Raw genomic sequence first — 20,738 nt, forward strand, 5'->3', positions numbered from 1 at the left:
TTCCTTTCTGCATATCTCAAAACATAATTCGCCTATCATGGTTGAATATGTTTCTTACCTGTTCTGTATTAAATTTATATATGTGTTGTGTATTAACATTATTTTCTATTTTTAATATTGTATTATACCCTAGTAACAATGCAGTGTCAGTGGCCCCAGTACATACTTAAAAACATGAGAAATCTCAATGTATCCTTCCTGGTAAAATATTTTACATCATGAGCAGGTTTAGGCTACCTCTACCTGGTCGGGCTCATACTTGCCGAAGTATTAAAACCACAGGACAAGTCTCTCTGGGTACATAGTCATGATGGACACAACCCCTGTCCACATTCCTTCTTTAGGTCGTGTTAGCCAATAAAAACTTCCTGCTGGGCAAATTTTGTGAATTGTTACTTCATTATTTATACCCATGTGGAAGAAAACATTTCGGTTATGCAATCACCTATTCCCTATATAATACAGCTTTCATTCCCTAAATATAAAATGCAGTCCTTATTTTACATTTATAAAGCACTGCCCTCCCAGGGTGGAGATCGAAGTGTCTTTTGGGAGAAGGGGCTCGTTGGTTGGGTGGTATTCTTATTTTTGGTGGCTGTTGGAGTTCATCTGTAATCCCCAATCAACGTAATATTTACAAATGGGTTCCCACAATCCCGTGGTCCTGGTGCCATTGCTCCGGCTATACTGCTGGTAGTTATTCCCCTGTGTTTCACAATCAATGTATGTAACGTATTATAGTAAAGGATAACAACTGACGAGAAGATATGCTCTCTGCATGTATTTTGAAAATAAACGATTATAGCATAGTTCTGAGGTGAATACATATGGCATTAATATTTTCTTATCCAAGCGGTTGTATAAATCACTGTTCACTTCTCAGTCTTCCCAAAAAGCCTACATCATAAAAGCCTATATCAAACACTACATCATTTTTTCCATTTTTGTTTATTAGACAAAGAATGAAGGATTCGTCATTCTATTCTCTATGTCTCTCTATGTGGCAGCTGCCACAGGAGTTTGTTAAGCTACAAGTTACCCATGAAGAATTCCTTTGTATGAAAGCTTTGCTACTCCTAAATACAAGTAAGTACAATTGGTATTCATATGGCAATGTGTAGAATGAAATGTAATAGCATTTATGACCTTACTATGTGTAAGATTAATTAAATGCGGCATTGTGTGAATTATTGGTTGTGTTGAGGAGATGACCAATTAATAGATCAATAATTTTGGTTTCAAAAACATGTTTGGCGATCTGCAATTTGGCCGAATTCCACAACTCTAAAATGTCATATAGTCAAATCACAAAACAAGCAAAATAGGCAAAGGATGTTCGTTATTTGGAGTCCCATCGGTGGAAAAAGGATGGAGAAGAAGCAGATATCTTTGGGGTACAAAATGTATAGGGTTAGCTTGCCATGATGGAAAGAGGTCTGCCAAATTATGTGGGCTGTATCTCCTGCCCTATTGATATGTGGAAAAAAAGATGATTGATATTTTGGGGGCAGCCGCCAAATGTTGATTAAGTGAGAAATGACTAATAGATGGGGAAAAAATAGGAGCAGCAAGAGAAATTATATAGTTTCTCACAGGATATTTTCATGGTACATGGTAACTGAACACTGTGAATGGCTAGATTCTTTGATCAGATTGGAATAGTCTCATGGTAGCAGATTCTCTGTGTCTAGACAGGATATAGGATACTCTCAAGATCTCATAGTGAAATCCACTATCCACTACACAAACACACAGACTGCATCCACTACACAGACTGCATCCACTACACAAACACACACTCTGCAGTCAGGACACACACTGCATCCACTACACAAACACACACTCTGCATTCACTACACATACTGCATCCACTACACAAACACACACACTGCAGTCAGTATACACACTGTATCCACTACACAAACACACACTCTGCAGTCAGTACACACACTGCATCCACTACACAAACACACACTCTGCAGTCACTACACAAACACACTCTGCAGTCACTACACACACTCCATCCACTACACAAAAATACACTATGCAGTCAGTACACACACTGCATCCACTACACAAACACACACTCTGCATTCACTACACATACTGCATCCACTACACAAACACAGACTCTGCAGTCAGTATACACACTGTGTCCACTACACATACACACACTCTGCATTCACTACACACTGCATCCACTACACAAACACACACTCTGCAGTCAGTATACATACTGCATCCACTACACAAACATACACTACACAGTTACTACACAAACATACACTCTGCAGTCACTACACACACTGCATCCACTACACACAATACAGCCACTACACACACATACACTCTGCAGTCACAATACACACTACATCCACTACACAAACACAGACACTGCATCCACTACACAAACAACACACACAATGCATTTACTACACACACTACATAACATAATGGCTGTGGGTGTTTTTTGGTGGGCATGGTTTTGTTGAGGGGATAGCACTTCATTGTTGGACCCAGACAGCACAATGTATTGGGCAGACCCTGGAACCTAAGCTTAGATTTTGCTCTATGTGCATTTTTTTTTTTTTAAACGTATTTCATAATTAACATCATAATGATCAGATTACTGGGAAATAACTTTACTTCATTCATTTCTGGAAAACACATACATTCCATTTCCTTCCTTTGGACTCTAACCAAGTACCAGAGTCCCAAAAAATGATTTCCCATATATCCTTTCGGATGGCCTGCATTGTGCTAACAGAGCTCCCTAAATGAGTACTAAATGTGATTTATAAAATAATAAAGAGCTTGGTAACCTCAGTATCCTGATTTCTAGTACTGAACAGTGGTTTTCAACCTGTATGTCTCAAGTTACCTCAAAGTGCACCACCACAAGCACATTGACTTCTGGGCTGTAAAATTTGGAATGCAGTCCTTAAAACATGCTTCATTAAGTATGTGTCAACATTAAAATTGAGATCCTCGCCTGACAATTAATTAAGAGTAATAAGTTAGTAAATATGCATATCTTTCCAGTAAGGCTTTAAGTAGCAGTGACATTTAAAAGCTGCCTACGAAGTTAAAAAGAAAAAGTAGATATGTTTTGGACATTAGTCTTCTCATTTAAGTGCCTTGGTCCGTAAAGTTTGGTAACCAGTCCTATTGTTGATGTGGAACTGATTGCACAATGATATCATCAGCTAAACTGTTTTACTTTAATCTACCCTTTCTGATATATTTCCCAGAATTGTCTGCCAGCCCTGCTAAAGGTCATTATTTAAGGGTAAATAAAGAAGAGCCATCACCTAACTAAAGTCTTTTGTGGCCAAAACATATTTATGTCATGTTTCATGCTGTCCTAAAGGATCCCTTTCCTGCAGCCGAGTTGTGAATCCTATTCCTTATTTGGATCGGATTGTGGGGATTTGCTGTTCCTTGGATGGAACTCCAACACTATGGTAATTTTACAATATTTTCTGAGTCTGAAACACCTTTTAATATTCAAAAATTGTTGTTTTCATTTCAGTTCCTTTGGAAGGTCTTAAAAGTCAGAGTCACTTTGATGATATGAGGTCAAATTACATAAGGGAACTGGCAAAAGCAATCAACTTAAGACACAAGGGAGTAGTTGCCAGCTCCCAGCGATTCTATAATCTTACGAAAATAATGGACTCTATGCATGATGTAAGTGGTCTCTTTTATTTTACAGGATGTTAACAGCAATCTACTATTACACAATGTTCTGATATTAAAATACAGTATCCAGTAACTACCTTACAAGAGTTTCTGAACTCTCCTCTTTCAAAGATAATTATTGCTTGAGATAAGGATCTTTGATTAAGGGAAAGAAGGAACCCTTTGAATCCAATAAAATAAATCTAACATATTAAAGGGGTACTATAGTGTTAGGAAAACAAATCTGTATTCCAAACACTATAGAGCTCTCTGGTCCACCAGCCCTCCCCCAAGACTGCCCCATCCTGGCTCTTAAATGGTTGAAAACTCACTATTTACTCACCCGACTCCAGTGACAATGTCCCTTTGCACTGGATCGGTGCTCCTCCTCTGTCTCTGCCATCATCCGATGGGGGGTACGGGGGCTAATGTGCATGCACGGTGAGTGTCGCAAGCGTATTAGGCCCTTGCATCAGTGCTTTCCTATGGGGATCTTACTGACGTTCAGCGTCAGTTAGGTGACCAAAAGTCAGTTAGCCATCTGGAAGTGACTCTAGTGACTGTACGATTCACAGTCACTGGAGGCAGTCTTAGTCCTGCAATGTAATTATTGCAGCTTCTCAAAAACTGCAATGATTTACATTACAGGACTCAGTGGGACTGGAACACTGCATCCAGACCACTTCAATCAGATGAAGTGGCCTGGATAACTTTAGTGTCCATTAAAGCATGCACGCACACTTCATGCACAGCTTGGGGTGAGCTCTGCATAGAGCCATTAAAGTCCCTAAATATGTCTGAAGGCATATTTCAAACTTCTAACTTTTTAAAGAATAGAGAATATCAGTTTCTACTATAAAATGCACCTGATGGAGTCTGAATTTGGTCAGTGGTACAATCTGATCTGATGATGGTGAAGACTTTTCATGTGGAATGTTTTGTAGGTTTACATTTGTACTCTTAATAAAGTGAGTTAACTATAAAAATAGCAACAAATATCCAGGAGTTTTCTAAGAAAATGAATGTAATAATAAAACTTTGTTTAAGCATACACACAAACATTTTGTGAAAATAAAATACACATAAATGTCCTAGGTGTTCAATATGAGAGATAATATATATGGCATAAGAATCCTTGGAAGGAGAAAAGTATCCAAGGGCAGATTTGGCCCCTTCCCAGATATTATACTTCTATAAAGATAAAAGAAAGTGTCAAAAATGCTTGAAATCGTTATGTCTGTATCAATTATTAACAGGCAAAAACAATATATATAATATTCAATCCAATCACAATGCTTCCCCATATAATTGGCTGAGACCGACAAGGAGGCAGATCAGGGGCAGAGCCAGCACAATTCGAACTCAGCTTTGGCCAATCAGCATCTCCTCATAGAGATAAATTGAATCAATGAATCTCTATGAGGAAAGTTCAGTGTCTGCATGCAGAGGTAGGAGACACTGAATGTTTGGATGCATTTTAGGCAGCCATGACCCAGGAAGGATCTCTAACAGCCATCTGAGGAGTGGCCAGTGAAGTTATCACTAGGCTGTAATGTAAACACTGCAGTTTCTCTGAAAAGACAGTGTTTACAGCAAAAAGCCTCAAGGTAATGATTCTACTCACCAGAACAAATTCAATAAGCTGTAGTTGTTCTGGTGACTATAGTGTCCCTTTAATAAAGAACGATACGAAATACAGATGTTTTGTGCAGTGTGCTTTTTTTTCAATGCATTGTGCCACAAGATAAGAATATCTTCTAGTATTTTATTACAACTTGGCAGCTCTGGTTACCCTAGTTATCATCTGTTATACCTCATCACATATGGGCTCCAAATTAAAAATGCCAAAACACATCAACACAACACAAGTAATAAAGAAAATAGAGAAAGACACAGGCGACACGCCAAGGTTCTTGATTGCGCGTTTATTAGAGGGTAAGTCTCCTCACAAAGTGTGAGGTTTCGGCTCTGTGGAACCTTAATCACGATGCATGATTAAGACCACATAGAGCTGAAATATCACACTTACTTGTCAGGAGACTTACCCTCTAATAAAAGTTCTCCATCAAGAACCTTGGCGTGTCGCCTGTGTCTTTCTCTATTTGCTAGAATCGAACAGATCGCGGTGTCTGCTGTTTCCACGGAGCACCTCCCACGTGGATGGCTGGATTACTAAGCAAAACATGAGTGTAAGGGAATGGTTTCTTGTGGTACAAGTAATAAAGAAAACCACATTGTGCAAATCATTGGTACACTAGTAAAAAGTCTACTGAAAGAGTCATCTAATTCAGTATATTACTGGCGACAGAATAAGGCATTAATAACACAAACAGAACATAAGTGTAGCTAGTTTGCAAAGTACAGTGTTTTAATGATTTATATAGGGCTATAAATTGTCTCTTTCTTTATTTAACAGCTAGTGAAACAGCTCCATCTGTATTGCCTCAATACTTTTCTTCAGTCTCGAGCACTTAGTGTCGAATTTCCAGAGATGATGTCAGAAGTCATATCTGCACAGTTACCCAAGATCCTGGCTGGGATGGTTAAACCGCTTATCTTTCACAAAAAGTAAAATTCATTTTCCTTTATAAGGTTTTTGACAATGTCTACTTTTATTTTTATTAATCTGATGAAAAAATGTAAATGTAACTGGTTTGCTTACAATACCAACCAATCACAGTGCACTCCCAGGCAAGACGCACTCTTTAAGTTATTTTAGTGATGTAAGCATATGCATTACTGACCAAGACTTGCAGCAGCCAGACTTGCTGGGAAAGGTTTTCAAGTTGTTGTGATTGTAGCAGACACTTCAGTCTTCCAACATGATGTAGAGTACATTTTTATTGTTTGTTTTTTGGAACATAGCTATTTGTTTGTCTGTCTGTTTAGGCCAGATTTCTGTGTGCTAGTGTTAGAGATTGCACATGTTGCCTTGACATTTTTTGGATATTATTATACGAGGAAATCAAGTTATCATACAACCAACCAACTATGATTATCTAGGCCAGCTCAAAATGTTCCACAAACATATTTGCTTCTGGGCTGTGTCAGGTTGAATACAGTCCTTATATGGATACTAAGTGCTAGGAATACAAATCTGTATTTTTAGCGCTATACTTCCCTCTGCCCTCCCTAGCGGCACCCCCGGTACTCTAAGGATTAATAAACCCTTACTGTACTTCTGTACTTACCCAATTCCAATGCCGATCTCCCTCCTATGACATCAGCTGTTGGGAGGTGAGGGGGGGGGGGGCACGCTAATGCGTAAGGGGGCAAGTGCCGCTATTACATTAGACCCTCCCCATAGGAAAGCATTGCTGCAATGCTTACCTATGGGGGTTTAACTGACGTTGGTTGTGCTCTGCTTAAAGGACCACTATAGTCACCCAGACCATTATTACTGGCATTTATAAAGCGCCAACAAATTCCGCAGCGCTGTAAAATTGGGAAAAAGACAAAGACAATAAGAACAGACCAATACAACAGGTAAAGGGCCCTGCCCGTGAGCTTACAATCTAAAGGTTGAAATGGGGGTATGAGACAAGAGGTAGCAGAGGAATTTGTATGTGATGGCAGAGAGAGTTAATGGTAAAACTGCAGCAGCTGGTAACATGTGAAGGTAATAGGGAGGTGATTGGTGTGGTTCTAAACAGCTGGAGGTGCATGCTATATAGTTAGAAGGAACATGGGTGGGTTGAGCCGAGTAAATTTAAATGGCCTTCATGTTGCAGGGATGGATGATTTGGGTCTAAGGAAGAGAGATAAGACAGTTGCAGGGTTTATCCAAGCTCTAGTGGCTGTCTTTCTGACAGCCGCTGGAGGCGCTTCCCCGACGCTCGATGCGAAAATCGCATTGAGCACGCAGAATTTCCATAGGAAAGCATTGAGTAATACTTTCCTCAGGGCGGTTTGAATGCGCGCACGGCTCTGGCTGTGCATGCACATTCAGCTCCACTCGGGAGCTGACGTCGGAGGGGGAGGAGAGGTCACCAGCACCGAGGGAGCCCGGCGCTGGATTAAGGTAAGTGGCTGAAGGGGTTTTAACCCCTTAAGCCCAGCAGGAGGGGGGCCCTGAGGGTGGGGGGGACCTAAGGATTATATAGTGCCAGGAAAACGAGTTTGTTTTCCTGACATTATAGTGGTCCTTTAAAGTAGATTAATTTAAATTATTGCACAGCAGAGTTAGAGTTAGTCAATTACCTTACTTCCCTGTTTAATAACAACAGCTAGATACATTGTATAATTGTAGCTTCTCACTAGACTGTAAAATAAACTGTTATTAAATGTTAACTATTGGAGAGAGAATACTACCCAGTATTACCTGCTTTTGAAATCATTTTGTCTTTTTTACTTATTAAATGGTAATTCTTTCTCTAGGTCGGGAGATTGTCTGTCTGCCGATAAAGGGTGATACTAATTCAGAACGTGATGGTATCCCAGCATCTTCTAGCAAATCACATGCAAACCGTGCTTTAAATCCGTGCCATGGAATTTGTTGAAGCAAAATGAAGAGCCAATAAAAACTCGTCTTGTTTCCTCTCATTTGTATAAGTCTCTTCATTCTAATCTGTGTAACAACTTGAAACTTACCTTGAAACCACTAAACGTCAAACCCTGTACTATCTGTTCTAATATGTTCAGTCAATTCTTTAGGAACCATGTGGGCTGCCAGGGTTAGCCAGAATTTCCTAAGGAAACCTAGACAGATTATAATTCTCAAAGTAATATAGCTGCAGCGAATATGCATGTAGTTAAAGGGACACTATAGTCACCATAACCACTACAACTCAAAGTTCTGGTTGTTCTGGTGTCTATTGCATGTCATTGCAGGATGAACACGGTAAATGCTGCCTTTTCAGAAAAAAAGCCAGTGTTTACATTGCTGCCTAGTAACACCTCTAGTGGCAGTAAATCAGACGGCCAACGGAGGTGCTTCCTAGTCCAGCACTGGCAGAGTGTGAGACACTGAACGTTCCCCATAGAGATGTGGTGGTAATCCTTTATAACTGCTAGCATCCAGTAAACACTTGCAGACAAAAAGCACAGATTAGTTTCTAATATGCAGGCCTATATTTTGCAGCCTTCTAATGTTAGCCCATCTACCGGTTCAGTCTTCATCCTAGGATTCCACTATAAATGGCTCAAATGTAGAGCAGTAAAAGAGAACGTTTATTATTCAAAACCATTACCTGGAGGTGCCACGTCACATTCCAATGTGACATCGACATGCTCCACCATCATAGGGTTTCAAGAATTAGCAGGAGGATCCATTTTGGCACAGGCTGCGGACGGCGCCATTTGGGGTAAACCAGAGGCCAGACTCCGGAGTTGCATACTGGCAGCGGCAATGTGAGTGGAGTCTGCTTGTTGACCTAAAGGGGTGCTGGGATTTAGTAGAGGGGGGGACTGGGAGTTGGTATATGGGAGGTGGGGACTGGGATTTTAATGGGGGGAGGGGGGGCTGGGATTTAGTAGAGGGGGGAGCTGTGGTTTAGTAGAGGGGGATGCTGTTTTTTTTTTTTTAATACTGTACTTTTCAAAATAAACCTACATTTCTATGAAAGTGTAAGTTGTTTTTTTTTGTGGCCCACATAATCTTAAACCTTGTTTATTTGGCCGGTGCTAGACTTTTGAGTTTGACATGCTTGGTGTAGGGCAAGCATGTCAAACTTGCGGCCAACAATGAATATATTTGCAGCCCACCTGCCCTGGGGCTGCTTTGTGCTGTGGCTGCGACCAGCTGCAAGACAAGAATGATCTTTCCTGTCTGATTCTTGTCTTCCCTCCCACGGCCACAAGAGGGCAGTGTGGCTGTATGTCTGCAGAGCAGGTCAGTCACTCCCCCTTCCCTCCTGCTCGCAGTGCCAGAGGAGCGTCTGGTCAGCAGAGAAGAGCAGAGCTGGAAGTGGAGGACGGGCGGCTCATCTTAAGGTAGGGAAAGAGTGGCTTGGGGGACCTTCCTGTGTAGTGTGTTAATTTTGGGAGTGGGCAGTGTATTAATTTGAGAAAGAGGACCAGTGTATTAAATTGGAGGGGGGGGGGGGGGGTAGGGCAGTGTATTAATTCGAGCGAAGTGCTGTGTATTAACTTGAGCGAGGGGGATGTGTATTAATTCGGGGAAGGGGGCCAGTGTATTTAATTTGGGAGGGAGGGTGCTAGTGCATAACAGTGGTGGGGAGGAGTGCAGTATATTAATGTGACGCAGGGGGCAGTGTATTAAATTGGGGAAGGGTGTGGGGGGTGTATTAGAGCGGTGGGAGGGGGCAGTGTGTTACATTGGGAGGAGGGCAGTGTATTAATTTGAAGTGGGGGTGGGGCAGTTTATTCATTTCGGGGAGGGAGGGGACCCAGTGTATTAAATTGGGGGAGGGTGTGGGGGAGTGTATTACAGTGGTAGGGGGCAGTGTTTTAAATTGGTGAGGGGGGGGGAGTGTATTAATTTGGGGGAAGGAGGAGGCAGTGTATTAGAGTGGTGATGGGGAGACATAATATTAGAGTGGTGGGAGGGGGCAGTATGTTAAATTGGGGAGGGCTGTGTGTTAGAGTGGTGGGAGGGAGTAATGTATTAAATTGGGGGTGGGGCAGTGTATTAAATGGGTGGAAGGAGGAGGGCAGTGTATATAATTAGAGTGGTGGGATTGGGGGCAGTGTATTCTGTTAGAGTGGATGTAGGAGGGGCAGTATATTAGATTAAGGAGCAGTGTATAAGAGTGGCAGGGGACAGTGTATTGGATTTGGGGGCAATGTATTGGATTTGTGGGTAGTGTATTAGAATGGGGAGGGGCAGTATATTGAATTTGGGGGCAATGTATTGGATTTGGGGGTAATGTATTGGATTTGTGGGTAGTGTATTAGAATGGGGCAGGGGCAGTATATTGAATTTGGGGGCAATGTATTGGATTTGTGGACAGTATATTAAAATGTGGGAAGGGGCAGTGTATTAGATTGGGGGATCGGGCAATGTATTAGATTGGGTCTGCATGGTGCTGCTGAATGCTCTCCATGGAGATGCTAATTGGGCGCGCAGCTTTTTGCCACACATGCACAATAGCCTCCCAATGCTTTCCAAGTTTGATCTCAGCCAAAGTGAAGAACACAATAATAGGACTTCAAAATCAACAAGATAACGACACTGTCCACTCCTTAGATGGCTGCTAGAGCTGCTTCCTATCTCAGTGCTGCAGAGTAAGCAGCACTGACATTTAGTGTCTCCACCCTCTGCATGCAGAACTTTCTGCATTGATTCAATTCATCTCTATGAGGAGATGCTGATTGGCCAGGGCCAGGGAGTTTTACTTGTGCTGGCTCTGCCCCGATCTGCCTCCTTGACAGTCTTAGCCAATCCTATGGGGAAGCACTAGAGGCAGACAGGGACAGAGCCAGCAGCTACAAACTTGACTACAAGTAAGAGTTTACTATATTTAGGGGGAAGAGGTAGGGGCCAGGGGAGCTAGATGGTGGTTTTAACACTATAGTGTCAGGAATACATGATTGTGTTCCTGACCGTATAGTGCTCCTTTAATATGTCAAGGTAGTTGGAATTAAACATTGGTTATATGAAAATGCACGTCTCCTTAAAATAAATTATCTCTTTTGTTTACTTTGAAACCCTAAGAGCCTAAGGACGTCAAATGTCAGTTAGGCAACATTTTTTACACTGTACTTTTTTAAAGAAACCTAGGTTTCTATGAAAACTGAAGTTTTAGTTTTTTTTGCGGCCCACATAAATTTAAACCTTGTTAATTTGGCCTGTGTAAGCCTTTGGGTTTGACATGCTTGGCGTAGGGGTTAGAGTTGGACAGACAAAAGTGGTGGTTTAACCATGTTGGATTAGTGAATCAGATTTATAGGTCAATTTTAGCTGTTAGGAACACGCGCATTTTTGCACCTGTTATGGAGCACATATCAGACAATACATACATACATACAACACCTCACACACACTTTAATCTTATACATATATTTTACTAATATAATTTTTTTTCTGTTTTATTTCCCATCTTAATCATCCTTCCTATCTCAATAATTCAAATACTTTATCCCCTCCCTTACCCCAGTTATGTTTCTATCCCATTTCCCCCCTGACTAGTTATTGCCTTAACTTTTAAAGCTATCTGCATTATGTGCATTCTTCACTTAAATGGTGCATACACTTTAGTGTATAAAGATGTATTTCATTTTTGTTTGTGTTTTTTAGTGTTTATATATAGTGATGTCCCGAACTGTTCGCCAGTAATCGTTCGCTGGCGAACATAGCTTGTTCGTGGCGAACGCGGCGGGCGAACATATGCAATGGTCGGTCCGCCCCCTATTCATCATCATTGAGTAAACTTTGACCATGTACCTCACAGTCAGCAGACACATTCCATCCAATCAGCAGCAGACCCTCCCTCCCAGACCCTCCCACCTCCATGACAAATAGGGGGCGGACCGACCATCGCATATGTTCGCCCGCCGCGTTCACCACGAACAAGCTATGTTCGCTGGCGAACGATTCCGGGCGAACAGTTCGGGGCATCACTATTTATATATTTTCCCTGTATGCTGTTTGAGAGTGTTCAGCTAATAGATTTGTTTTCTCTTTATACCTAGCTGAGGCACTCTCCACAATTCCCGTTATGTGAATAACTTTGAAAGTAAGGAACACAGCAATATCTGCTAAATAAATGTGAATGGTGTACTGTTCACATTTACCATAGCACCACCTTGTGATAATATGTGTATTTTTATGCAATATGAAAAAAATCACTATTTCATAAAGTACAATGAAGCGAAGAATGAGTGTGCACACAAGGAATGTGGCCTGCCCCTATAGCCCAATCACTTTCCGTTCCATGTTCCCGGAGCACCATCCAACAAGGGGAACATATTTTTGACTTTTTATGTTATAAAGTATTCAGAAAGCTATTTTGTTTCAAAATCTTAAGAAAGTGAAAAGTGTTTCTTACTAGTGCTAAAACTATTATATCTTCCAGAGAATTGTTTACATTCCACCTACATATAGTTTGTGGACTTCTTGACCCGCTTTTAGGTCAAAGTCATAATTTCTCCCCTTCGTCATGTTCCTGAAAATTCGAAGAATAGGGGGTAAAATGCAAGCTAAATATGAAAATATTCAAAAACAACTTAAAAAAACCTAATGGATATATAATGTCTAAATACGAAGGTGAAAGCAGAGAAGAACAGTTTTGTTGGCTTAACCTGGTCAATTCTGATTTATGCTTCAGAATATATTGACTCACTAGTCTTAATGAATGTTCCAGGAAAAGTCACAATACGGCCAGTTCATCCAGAGCCACTTCTGGGACAAAGATAATCCTATGGTTTTTTATATGTTAAGTAGTAGATTATACAAAAAATTTGGAACATCTAGTAATGCTTGTGACTTTTCCATTTCCTTCCAATAATTTTATTATGTAGTGCTCATAAAGATTATGCTCTTTTGTACTTGTATTGTTTCTATGTCTGGTGGAATGGCCTAAATGGAAAATCAATCAGGCGAAAAGAATATAGATAAGAGCAAGATTTTGGTTTTGTCTGTATTTTTCAAAAGTAAATTTCATCAGAATTGCATTAAAGTGGCTCTTCCCCTTCTCTTCCTCTTTCAGAATCTGTTCTTCTTTTCTTAATTTCTGATCTATTTCTGTTTAAAGCATAAGACAACACAGGGACTACATTGTCTTTTATTTGTTACCTAGACTTGACAATCTTGACAAAGGGTGGAACTTAAGGCATTAGATAAACTTGACTTCCTTTGTCAAGATAGTAGAGGTTCCCTTAAAGGGACACTGTGTGCACTGTATCAGCTTCATCTCATAAAATTGGTTATAGTATCGGAAGTCCCCAAGTTCCATAATTTCATTCAGCATTAAACAGTTTTTCATGTTTTTATATTTTAATGCTAAACAAGAGTCCCTGGCAGTCCATCCCCTCTGTGCTGCTTTGGCTAATAAATAATTATTAGTCTGAGCAGCAATGGGCAGCTGTGATTGAGTGAAAGTGTCAGCTGACTGTTTTTAGCCTATCAGAGCTCCAACTGACAGTATGAAGGTTACGACAACAAGGAAGTTAGTAATTTTGCCTTAACCACACCTTTCAGAATGGGCCGGACTATAAGTGACCAGGGACCCTTATTTAGGATTAAAACTGCTCTAAAATGGTTTAACACTGAATGGAGGGACAGTGCCTTGGTCTAGACACCATTACCAATTCACCCCCCACCCCCAACCCCCCTCAAAAAAAAAAACTGTAAAAAATGTTAAATGTTTTCCTTTTTTTTTACAATTTGTAAACTTAGCAAAACCGCCCCTCCTACAAAACCCTTGTCCTGCCCCGCCCCTCCTACAAAACCCCTGTCCTGCCCCCTTCTACAAATCCTGTACTGCCCCGTCTACAAAATCCCCACAACCCCCTTCCACAAATCCTGTCCTAATACAAAACCCCTACAAAATCCCTGCAGCCCCACACACACATTTACAGGCAGACAGTCACACACTCAGTTACAGACAGACAGTCAGTCACACACTCAGTGACAGGCATACAGTCACCCACAGTTACATGCAGACAGTCACACGCACACAGTCACACATGCAGTCACAGACAGTCATGCACACAGTTACAGGCAGACAGTCACATATACATTGACACACACACGACAGCAGCAGACCGTCACATGCACACAGTCACAGACCGTCACACACGGTTGCAGGCAACATCAAACAGTCATAGGCAGACAGGCACACATACATAGTCACATGCAGTCCCACACACAGTTATAGGCAGACAGTTACACACACAGTCAGTTACAGGTAGTCACACACAGTCATAGCCAGACAGTCACATATACAGTCACTCACACACAGAGTCACAGGCAGAGAGTTACACACACACACACACACACACACGCACGCAGACACACACACACACACACACAGTTACAGGCAGACAGTCACACACACACACACACACAAAGTTACAGGCAGACAGTTACACACACACAGTTACAGGCAGACAGTCTCACACACAAACACAGTTACAGGCATACAGTTACACACACACACACACACACAAAGTTACAGGCAGATAGTTACACACAGACAGTCTCACACACACATACACACACACACACAGTTACAGGCAGACAGTTACACACACAGTTACAGGCAGACAGTTTTACACACACACAGTCACACACACACACACACACACAGACACACAGTCACGCACACACTCTTACTTACAGACAGTGGGCTGGAGGAGGACTGGATTCCCTGAAGTCCTTGTGGAGAAGCAGAGATTCCATCTTGCTGCACCTCCATGTGCAGCAGTAACAGCAGCGGGTAAGGGCCATATTAAGCCCCACCCCTGCTGCCAGTTTGGCTCTGCCCCCCAAATGTTATTAGCTCTGCCCCCACTTTACCTCCATGCGGCCAGTTCAGCTGCTCTTTGCGTGTGTGAGCTGTTCTGGCCGCATGGCACCCTAACTACCATGGGGCACTGTGCGACAGTACAGCTCACACAGCCCCCAGACCAGGGTCATGGCACCCCCCACCCTGGTGGCACCCGGGGTGGACCGCCCCCTCCATCCCCCCCTTTAGTACGCCACTGATTCTCCCTGGTCCCTATATATGCTTGGTTTTCTATATGTGCTTGGGATTCTCTTCTTTGTTATTTTCGCTGTTATTTTCAACCAATTTGTTCTCTTATATACTACAAAATCTACAAGCCCTGTTTATAATACTGAATTCTCTTCTCTGAAATTAAATATTAGGAGACCTTCCGTCCTAAGGTCCTTACAAGTGCCAAAGTGGGCAGTACTTAGGGTACCCAAACCTTATCAGTTCATTAAATACAATTCGTCACGTTCGTCCCCAGGACCTTTACTTTTCATAAATATTCCTTATACCTACCCCTCTTATCCAATAACTCACTAGCCCTACACATCAAACTCATAATAGCATTCCTAGAAACATAGTCCCCAATATAGCTCATATATTTATTGTCCAATTATTGACTCAAAGAGGGAATTGACTGTGACCATTTTACCGTTAGGAGACAATAAAAAACCAAACATCTGTTCTAGACACTTTATTATGATTGTATTCTTTCCATTACAGTGTAAAGGACAGCAATTTTGCTGCAATAAACTTAGTCTATGATAAATGGATCCTTAATTTACATACATGTATATATGTACAGAGCGCATATAAATATTAGAAAAATACAAATTAGCACACAACACATTAGATCGTATTGATCTAATCATCTGGAGTCATTTAAAAAGAAATAATAATAATACACGTCTTTGTAAGTTAATTAGTACCGGTATTGCGACATTAGCTCTCGCACACAGTTGTCTGCTGAGTTTTTTGCCAGAAAATGTAAATTGGAAAATATTATCTTGTGCTTTAAATCATTGACAATAACATAATCTTGATGCACAGCAAAAACATCTTGAAATATAATCCTTTGTATTTTTATAATAAATTGGTGTTTAAATCCCCAAAAGTGGTTACATTGGGAAAACATGCACAGATCGAACGTAGAAGGAAACAAATACATAATCTAATATGTTCGTGAAAAAAATGCAAAACAGAATTTATATAGTGATAAGAACACATTTGTGTGAATTCACAACTATTTAAAAAAAATCATACATACAAAAAGTATTTACATAACTAGAGAACAATCATACATTATATTTAATATACAGTACATATTAAACCTGTGCACTATAAATGTGTAACTATTTACATACAAATATTATGTGTGCGTGTGTATATACATGCTTGATCGTATAGCCCGGTTCCATTTAATTACATCTTGCATCCACGCAAGGTATGATTGTCAGAATAATATGTCGATATTAATTAGTTGTATTATTAGCACTGTTTGTACATTGTTTGAGTTCTATCGTTCTAGCAATAAATTTAGGTGGTGTGGCAACCACTTTCTTATTTACCAGGAGGACATGTATACATAATTGCCTTAGAAGGAAAGAGCCTAGTTTAGCTATTAGGACATGAATGATCTCTCCCTTTTCACATATTCTGGATTTTGTCAGTTGCAACTTAATCAGATACCTGTTTATATCATTAGTCATTTACACTGCAGTGTTCCAATGCTATCAAGAAAAGTTAATCTCTTAAGAAGATGATTCATGGATAGTAAAAGGAATATTTCTGGAACATATTAACTACTTGAGCATGCCTTCCAAGCAGTTCTTTTTAGCTATTTGTAATTAATGGAATGCAACATTCATTTGGGAAATAGGCAACCTACTTCAAAATCTGTCTCTGAAGGCATGTACTTTGGAATATATTGTAGAGACAACAACATTTTATATTGTGTGAAAACAACATTTTCTTAAATAATCTATTTCACATTGCTGTTCGGTAAGATCTTTGGGGCATTATTAGATTATTTCTCTTTTTATACATCAATTATAAAGAAGATTACAAAGGCCACGAGTGAACCTGCCATCTGGTAAATGTGAAGGTCCCTTATACCAAGGACTAGACAACCTTCGGCACTCCAGAAGTTGTGGACTACATCTCTCATAATGCTTTGCCAGCATAATGGCTGTAAGAGTATTATGGGATATGTAGTCCAAAACCTCTGGAGTACCAAAGGTTGCCTAGCTTTGCTCTATATAGATATCCCTGGAGCCGGAGAATTACATCTGGTGCTCAGTAGAAGGGACAGGAAATATAAGTGCAAATGTGTTATAGAAACATCATAAAAATATTCTGAACTATTTACAAAAAAATGCTAATACTAAATATAGAAACAGAATAGATTTTTCCTTTTAGATTAAGGCCATATTACAAAAAAAAAAAAAAACCCACAAAAAAAAACCTTTTAAATCAGTGTAATTACTAATTGAAGGGGCACAGTGAGCAATATAACCACCTAAGCTCACTGCCGTTACTAATAGACTCTGGGCGCCAACATGGCTGAGGGTTAATGACTGACAATCTCTGGAGTAATTAGCCCAGCAGTGTCAGTCCATCAGTGCTGTACAGATAGGATGAAAAAAAATTACATTTCAAGTGTTAATTTGCAATTGAGTGGGGAAGCAGTATCTAAGTGCCATGGAGAGAAGAGTGTATCCGAAAAGTTTTGACAGCACAGCTGCCAAGGTCAACATAGCTAGTCATAGGATATAAAATATATTAATTCATCACACCTGGACAGGTGGTATCGGAGAGTACCGCATACATGTATTTGTGTAGATACATCTGGCATACTAAATCAGCGAAAAATGCTTTAATATGATCCGTTGGACTTTAAAAAGTTAGCCTTGGGTCCATGTCACTCTCTTCTGCAAATAGTGAGTGGTCATGAAACATAACAATGGTATATATTGTCTTTGTTGTGTTTATAAACACAATACCCTTCCAAAGTTTGAAATAATCACAATTATGTGTAAATTGCTACAGACTACCTGGTCAGGTCTAATTGCCAGTGTATGGGGTAAAAAACTCTTGGTGAAAATTCTCAACAATAAGACTATTGCTCATAATTGTACTTAATGAGTCGAAACTTCATAATTTATAAACAGTGAGTGTTTTTTGATACTTGCAGTCATACAAATTGTTTACGGGATACTATAGTCACCAGAACAACTACAGCTTATTGAATTTGTTCTGTTGAGTAGAATCATTACCTTCAGGCTTTTTGCTGTAAACACTGTCTTTTCAGAGAAACTGCAGTGTTTACATTACAGCCTAGTGATAACTTCACTGGCCACTCTTCAGATAGCTGTTAGAGATCCTTCCTGGGTCATGGTTGCCTAAAATGCATCCAAACATTTAGTATCTCCTCCCTCTGCATGCAGACACTGAACTTTCCTCATAGATATACATTGATTCAATTCATCTCTATGAGGAGATGCTGATTGGCCAGGGCTGTGTTTGAATCATGCTGGCTCTACCTCTTTGTCAGTCGGAGACAATCCTATGGGGGTAGCATTGTGATTGGATCAGGCTACCACTTCTGATGATGTCACCAGACTGCTTGTTTTTCTAAGGCAAACAGCATGCAGATCTACAGCTTCAGGCTTGAATACAGTAAGATTTTGCTATATTTATGGAAGCATGAGGGAACCAGGGGGGCTAGATGGTGATTTTAACACTATAGGGTCAGGAATACATGTTTGTGTTCCTGACCCTATAGTGATCCTTTAAAAGGAATTAAATTTTTTTGTGGATGACAAATTTATATTTAGGCAGGTAAATATTTAATATATACACTGCACTGTGGTGAAATCTCAAGCAAATGTCTTATTATATAAATATCTTGAGATATATTCATCCAGAAGTAATTTACTCCTTCTGAATTAAAACATTCTTGAATGATATGAACATCCGGCAACAAAGTGTAAAAAATGCAAAGTAGGAGTTGAGGGAGGCAGCCAACAAGTCATCTGGGGATGGTACGGCTATGCCCGCAGCCAGTTTCATCCTCCGTACATGTAGTTATTACTCATTACTACTGTGCTAATCATGACTGTACAGTCAAATACCTTTTCATGCTAACATTTGCTATTATTTTACCTAGCACATATAGGAGATATTGTATGGTACATAACGTGACACCAAGTCATCATGAACTTCAAAAATGCAATGACAGTGTCTTTCCAAAGCTCCAAGATGATTTATTTACTTATAGAAATAGGGTGAAGGGAGTACACAGATGATAGAAATAAGGAAGTTTTAATTTAATTTCGGTTACCAAGGAGATTCAATTTATTTTTGGTGGGAGTTACAGTAAAATTGGTTTCAGATATGTATTCAACTGTTTTGATACGAAAATGATAATCTAGTTGAGTGCTTCAGTCATGTCAGAATAACCTTGTGTTGAATTTGATTTGTTTGATATTACTGTATTTTTGTTGTTAGTCTGTATACAAATGTAATCAGAACCAGGTGTTCAGAGACGGGGGGGGGGTGGGGGGGGGGGCTTATTCACTATAAGAAAGATGATGGACAACTGATAACGGTACTGCACATTTTAATCCAATCTGACAAAATTCTCTAATTCGTCTACAAATACAACTCATCGATTCTGATAATATTGTCATTTGCATTCTGAGAGTTAGATCTGTCCACATTTTTCTAAATATTCAGCTTTTTTGCTGAAGTTCAAAATGTATTGTTTGGTGAATAAAAAGTAATCAGTTTCTCATTGAAACCCTGGAAATCATTTGTAACTTGTAGACTTGTAATTAAAATTTGTCTGAATTTTGGCCGATCAAATTTTCTTCTTCATTTCCAATCACAAATTAAACTTTACCTTAATTCCAAATAAACACAATTGAGCGATAGCCTAGCATTTCAGCTATTCTGAATTTTAGTTTGCTGTGGCTACTGATAGCAGCAATTGCCACCTAGTATGAGTCAAAAATTTAAAGCGGAGAGGTTTTTTTTATTGTTGAAGGGACAATATAAATGCATTTTTTCCTTTATTTTCGGGTGTCTCCAGCAATATTCGGTTCCTTTTTTTTGCCCAAAATTCTTCTTAACCTAAAAAGTTTAAAACATTTAGAAGAACCAACAGGTTTTTGCCGTGTGCAAGTCTACTTGTAACTTACATTAATTATTTTTTTTCATGCAATGCTCTGTTTTCTTTAAACCTATATTAAAATTCTAACAAATACTATCACAATTTAGCAGAACCAGAACACACGTTGCAAAGGAGGGGAAGAAGTAGAAATATTGATCAATTTCTCCTCTACTCAGTTAGGGTTATTTTCGAAAGTGAGAATTCCAAAGACAATTTCAAATTTCAGGCCAAAGTACCTCAACGTCTTGATGCCTACCTGACATTTTTTCAATTCAGCTATTTAGGCCTTATATTTGAAATTAATTCTAAATTCAATTTAAATTCTGAATTTAGTGAATAACGCTGAGAGTGTTTTCTCTGTGCCATCTGCCAGATACAAAGGACAGAGCTTATAACAATGACTGACAGGGAACGGAGATGGAGCCGCCAAGCTGTGGAATAAAGTGGTGTGGATTTTGACAATTATTTTATTTTCCATGTTTCCCAAAAAT

General features: G+C 39.9%; 1 protein-coding gene across 3 annotated transcripts in view; it reads left to right on the top strand.

The window, feature by feature from the left end:
• The window catches only part of PGR (progesterone receptor), a 126,641-nt gene extending 117,892 nt beyond the window's left edge, over positions 1-8,749 (top strand). The window contains exons 7-10 of one of the 3 annotated variants that reach the window (XM_063430468.1): positions 956-1,086; positions 3,533-3,690; positions 6,098-6,249; positions 8,059-8,749. In XM_063430468.1, the coding sequence (XP_063286538.1) occupies positions 956-1,086; positions 3,533-3,690; positions 6,098-6,249; positions 8,059-8,092 (475 nt within the window). In that variant the 3' untranslated portion in view covers positions 8,093-8,749. Of the gene's footprint in view, positions 1-955; positions 1,087-3,251; positions 3,507-3,532; positions 3,691-6,097; positions 6,254-8,058 lie in introns of those variants that run through there. The other 2 variants (XM_063430477.1, XM_063430485.1) reach the window with 2 other exon arrangements.
• The last annotated feature ends 11,989 nt before the right edge of the window (positions 8,750-20,738 follow it).

The sequence above is a fragment of the Pelobates fuscus genome, chromosome 1, assembly GCF_036172605.1.
Source record: "Pelobates fuscus isolate aPelFus1 chromosome 1, aPelFus1.pri, whole genome shotgun sequence".
Classification (NCBI taxonomy): domain Eukaryota; kingdom Metazoa; phylum Chordata; class Amphibia; order Anura; family Pelobatidae; genus Pelobates; species Pelobates fuscus.